Genomic DNA, 6000 nt, shown 5'->3' with positions numbered 1-6000 from the left:
TTTGGCTTGTGCGCCCTAGCATGTGCCCACATCAATGCCCTCCACCCCACATGTGCACAAACCCAATCTGCCCCCTCCTGCATGCGTATAACCCACCCACCCTGCGTTGCCCCTCACACATGCTTATAGGCCTCACGGAAGCCTCTAGACTCCTGAATCTTGGGGATGGTGAAAAACGGTCCAATGGAAGTTTGGAAATGAACTTCCGGTTGGCCTAGTGAGCCGTTTTTTGCAGTCCCCAGGATTCAGGAGGCTTTCCTGAAGCCTGGGGAAGAGCGAAAATGGCCGAAAAGAAGGCCGAAAAGAAGCTGGCCAGTGTGTGCATGGACGCTGGAGCTGACATGGCAATGCCTCATGTGCCCTCAGGTGTAGCTCCACATACCACCTGTGGCATGCGTGCCCTAGTTTCGCCATCACTGTCTTAGATGATAGAGACTGATGGAAGTAGGAATTGAATGGTAGCACATGCTACGTCTTTCTGTTTCCATTCTTCCCTCAGAAGAGATTTTGGGGAAAGCCAATTATCTTCAAATTCTTGCCAATGGACTCTTCCCACAGATATGTCTCCTGCCTTGTAACTTGGCTACTAATTTGTAATCTAGGTGGTGGTGACATGGAGGAATTTTTTTAAAAAAACCATGCAATATGGCAGTAATAACAACACACTTGAAACTCCAACCCTTTCGGAATTGTGTGCACTCAGAAAAAGGGCAAATACTGGTCTTGCGTCCCAGTAACATTAGCAACAGCCAGGGTCTCTTCTGATTGGTGCATCGGCTGGGCGGGAGCTCTGGCGTTTCCTATTGGTTGCCGCATCTGACAGCTCATTATAAAAGAGCTGTCAAGGCGCGGCTGAGGTAACTTTCACATCTACGGCGTTGCCTGACTTTTGCTCTTCTTGCTTTAATAAAAAGAAGTTGATTGGCTTGATGGCTCTTTCGTGAGTTGTTTAAATCTAACAACCGGTGACGAGGATGGGATACGGACCCATGCGTGCATAGCACAATGGATTAGCAATAATAATTTATAATACACTGCTCAAAATAAATAAATAAAGGGAATACTTAAACAACACAATATAACTCCAAGTAAACCAAACTTCTGTGAAATCAAGCTGTCCACTTAGGAAGCAACATTGATTGACAATCAATTTCACATGCTGCTGTGCAAATGGAATAGTTGTGCAAATAAAATATTTAACGAGAATATTTCATTCATTCAGATCTAGGATGTGTTATTTGAGTGTTCCCTTTATTTTTTTGAGCAGTGTATAACGGATTGCAATTTCACAACCAACATTTTGCTTAGTTTGACCCACCTCCGAGTCTTCAGAGAGGGGCAGCATACAAATCTAATAAATTATGATGATGATGATTATATGATTATTATTATCTTCCGGATGCCGGTGAATCTTGGCTAATCTCAGCATTGCTTCCCCAACCCCATAACTATTTGTCAAGAAGGGAACATTATCTCAGAAATCATAAAGATATTTCTGATCAAATTTGCTGCTCCGTGTCTTTTTTTGTGTGGCGGTATCTTTTATCCACCTTGCTAAAGAAAATTTGTGAACCATGGTGGTCGAAAGAAATGTAGCAAAAGCTTTGTTTAAAAATGAAGGCCTGGGCTGCTCTCTTTCATGGTTTTACAATGGTTTTGAATGCTTACAGGCTCCGATACAATAATGCCCTGCAACAATCATTGCTGGAGATAAAAGGATTTTCAACATTTCTGCAAGGTGAGAAAAAGATCAGCATGACATCCCTCAAAAATAGCTTTGAAGCAGTGGCTAAGGTAGATATGCTTTTCTTCACAAACATTCAGCTTATCACTTTTGCCCATCTGAAAATTTCTCATATTACGGGCAATTTCAGAGCATCTCTGTTTTAAAGGAATGTTCTTGAAAGGCAGAAGGCAAAGAGTTCGGTGCGTTTCCCACAGGCCCGCTTTGGCAACTTCAGATACCGATGTCTGGCTTGAGACGGTCTGTTGCAAAAACCAGCTCCAGAACGTTATGCGGGGTCAGGAGAGATGTAGAGAGAACAATTACCTGGAAAGCAAAAGAGATATTCACACATGGATAGGATGACCAGCTTTTGCTGCCTCCATCAGTGATGGAAACCTTCAGGGATGAAGAGTTTTGGTTCTAGGAGCAAATAAACTAATATCTCCTCAGCATACAATTCATAGGCAAACTTTCAATCATCAGAAATGCTGTAATTCACTAAATTAGCAGTAGGGAAGTTGAGCATTACTATTTCTATTACTACCATGATTTCTCCAAAATAAGACTTATATTCTAATATTTTTTTTTTGAATGCTTGGCCTTATTGCCATGCACTCAAAAGTCTAACTGGGCTCTTATTTTGGGGGAAACAGGGTTGATAGATGTAGATAGATAAGGAGATAAATGATAGACAGACAGACAGACAGACAGACAGACAGATAGAAAAACAGACAGACAGACAGACAGACAGAGACAGACAGATAGATGATAGATAGATACAGATGATAGATAGATAGATAGATGATAGATACAGATGATAAATAGATTAGAGAGATAGATATTAGATATAGATAAATGGGCATAGATAAGGAGATAGATAGTTAGATAGATAGATAGATAGATAGATAGATAGATAGATAGATAGATAGGTAGGATAGATAGATAGATAGATAGACGGACAGACAGACAGATGATTGATAGACAGACAGACAGATGATAGATAGACAGATAGATAGATAGATGATAGATAAAGATGATAAATATATTAGAAAGATAGATATTAGATATAGATAAATGGGCATAGATAAGGAGATAGATAGATAGATAGATAGATAGATAGATAGATAGATAGATAGATAGATGATAGATACAGATGATAAATAGATTAGAGAGATAGATATTAGATATAGATAAATGGGCATAGATAAGGAGATAGATAGATAGATAGATAGATAGATAGATAGATAGATAGATAGATAGATAGATAGATAGGTAGGTAGGTAGGATAGACAGACAGACAGACAGACAGACAGACAGATGATAGATAGATAGACAGATAGATAGATGATAGATAAAGATGATAAATATATTAGAAAGATAGATATTAGATATAGATAAATGGGCACAGATAAGGAGATAGATAGATAGATAGATAGATAGATAGACAGACAGACAGATAGATGATAGATAAAGATGATAAATATATTAGAAAGATAGATATTAGATATAGATAAATGGGCATAGATAAGGAGATAGATAGATAGATAGATAGATAGATAGATAGACAGACAGACAGATAGATAGATGATAGATAAAGATGATAAATATATTAGAAAGATAGATATTAGATATAGATAAATGGGCATAGATAAGGAGATAGATAGATAGATAGATAGATAGATAGATAGATAGATAGATAGATAGATAGGTAGGTAGGTAGGTAGGTCCCGGACAGTTCTTGCTTCTCTTCAACTCCAATCTGTTCCATTATTTAGTCAATTCATTGCTGAGAAAGAAGAGGCCTTCACTGTCTCTCATCCAGGCCCAGCAGGGGGAGGGGAATCTGTCACAGGCCGAGCCTTGTATTGATGTTTCTGCCTTGACAAATGTTACCAAGAAATATTTTACATGCCGCTCAAATATTAATAATCAAGATTTTGTTTATAGATGCAGGAAGCCTGTCAGGCTACAAAGCACTTTAGTTGATTAAAGCCCTTTTTAATTGATTAAATTTTATATCTTACCCAATCTCAGTATAATTCCTTCTTCTCAATATGCATAAATTAATAATCAAAAGTTCCCATTCCCTATTAGAAGCGAAGCCATCTTTAATATTTTTCATCGCAGTAATATACGAAATGGCACAGTAGAACGAAAAACTAAACATGAAAATGTTCTTTGATCTTTCTGATTAAAATTTGCCACACCGACTGATCCATTATATTTTCACTGAACCTACCGATTGGAATTTTAACATTAATATTAATTAATATTTCATCTAAGGAAGAACTGATATATATTTATAAGTACAGTTTTTACTACAATAATCATAGTCATAATTTCATCTTTGCAGGATCTTCTTTCTCTGAAATACCAACAATTGGGCTCACCCCTTTACAAAAATTGTGTCATAAACATTTATGTTATCAGCATGAACCCGGAGTTGATTGCTATTATGTGAATTATTATACATTCTACATCTCTATAACCAGTTAAATTTGCTTCCATTTCAGTTGGAAGGAAACTGCTACATCTAGCAAAAACTGTTTCAGTTCTTGCTACAAAATACTTCAGTTTTACGTACAGTGGTATCTCTACCTACAAAAGCCTCTACTTACGAACTTTTCTAGATAAGAACCGGGTGTTCAAGATTTTTTTGCCTCTTCTCTGCTTCTTCTTACAAACCTGAGCCTCTGAAACTGTAACCGGGAAAGGCAGGGAGAAGCTTCCATGGGGCCTCTCTAGGAAACTCCTGGGAGGAAACAGGGCCAGAAAAAGCAGAGAGAAGGCTCTGTGAGGCCTCTCTAGGAATCTCCTGGGAGGAAACAGGGGCGGAAAAGGCGGGGAGAAGCCTCTGTGGGGCCTCTCTAGGAAACTCCTTGGAGAAAGCAGGGCCGGAAAAGACGGGGAGAAGCCTCTATGGGGTCTCTCTAGGAATCTCCTGGGAGGAAACAGGGCTGGAAAAGGCAGGGAGAAGCTTCTGTAAGGCCTCTCTAGGAATCTCCTGGGAGGAAACGGGCCTCCACCCTCCCTGTGGTTTCCCCAATCACACACATTATTTGCTTTTATATTGATTTACATTTATTACAAACATTTCTATTTAAGAACCTGGTCACGGAACAAATTAAGTTTGTAAGTAGAGGTACCACTGTATTTAATCTAATTCCTGTTTAAAGTGACATTGGTTAATTGTGGATCCAGATCTTCTTAGCCTTTTGGAGGACTGTGAAAATCATGTGCCAGTTTATTAGATGAATCCCATACAAGTGTAGTTTGTATGTTTGGCTCTGCTATATAGTGCCTTAGCTATATACAGTATGTATATGTATATAGAAGCATATACTGCTACATGATAGCAGTGTTCCAATATCTCAGAGGTTGCCACAAAGAAGAAGGAATCAACCTATTCTCCAAAGCACCTGAGGGTAGGACAAGAAGCAATGGGCGGAAACTAAACAAGGAGAGAAGTAACTTAGAACTAAGAAGAAATTTCCTGACTGTTAGAACAATTAAGCAGTGGAACAGTTTGCCTCCAGAACTTGTGAAGGTTCCAACACTGGAAGTTTTTAAGAAGATGTTGGAGGAGGTTGGACTAGAAGACCTCCAAGGTCCCTTCTAACTCTGATGATGATGATAATGATGATTATATTATAATAATGCCGAATTGCTGGATTTTGCTTTATTTACCAGTCAAGACCATGTCAGGGCCTTGGACATCATAATATATTTTCGAAGTACAGTGTTCCCTAAATTTTTGCCGGTTCGAACTTCGCGAAACGTCTATACCAAGGTTTTCCAAAAATATTAATTAAAAAATACTTTGCGGTTTCCCCCCCTATACCACGGTTTTTCCTGCCCAATGACGTCACATGTCATTGCCAAACATTTTTTAATAAACTTTAATAAATAAACATGGTGAGTAACAATCTAAATGGTTGCTAAGGGAATGGGAAATTGTAATTTAGGGGTTTAAAGTGTTAAGGGAAGGCTTGGGATACTGTTCATAACCAAAAATAGTGTATTTACTTCCGCATCTCTAGGAAATTCGACTTTCGCAGGCGGTCTCGGAACGCATCCCCCATGAAAATCGAACCAAGCAGTGACTTTCTGCATTTGACTGATGGCGATTTTGTCAATTTTAAGCTGCTTTAAATGTAATTCCAGTGCTTTTGGGACAGCACCCAGTTTTTCCAATCACTTTTGGAATTACCACTGCTGGTCTGTGCCATAATCGTTAAATTTCAGTTTTTAAGTCCTGGTATTGTGTGATCTTG

The 6000-nt window shown here is 38.6% G+C and overlaps 1 protein-coding gene across 2 annotated transcripts in view; it reads right to left on the bottom strand.

Annotated features, from left to right (window-relative positions):
* Positions 1 to 1603: 1603 nt before the first annotated feature.
* SCFD2 (sec1 family domain containing 2) overlaps positions 1604 to 6000 on the bottom strand; it is a 198059-nt gene continuing 193662 nt past the window's right edge. For both annotated transcript variants that reach the window (XM_070757174.1, XM_070757175.1), the window contains one exon: positions 1604 to 2050. In XM_070757174.1, the coding sequence (XP_070613275.1) occupies positions 1958 to 2050 (93 nt within the window). In that variant the 3' untranslated portion in view covers positions 1604 to 1957. The remainder of the gene's footprint in view (positions 2051 to 6000) is intronic.

The sequence above is a fragment of the Erythrolamprus reginae genome, chromosome 7 (assembly GCF_031021105.1).
Source record: "Erythrolamprus reginae isolate rEryReg1 chromosome 7, rEryReg1.hap1, whole genome shotgun sequence".
NCBI lineage: Eukaryota > Metazoa > Chordata > Lepidosauria > Squamata > Dipsadidae > Erythrolamprus > Erythrolamprus reginae.
This window is presented reverse-complemented; position numbering and strand designations above follow the sequence as displayed.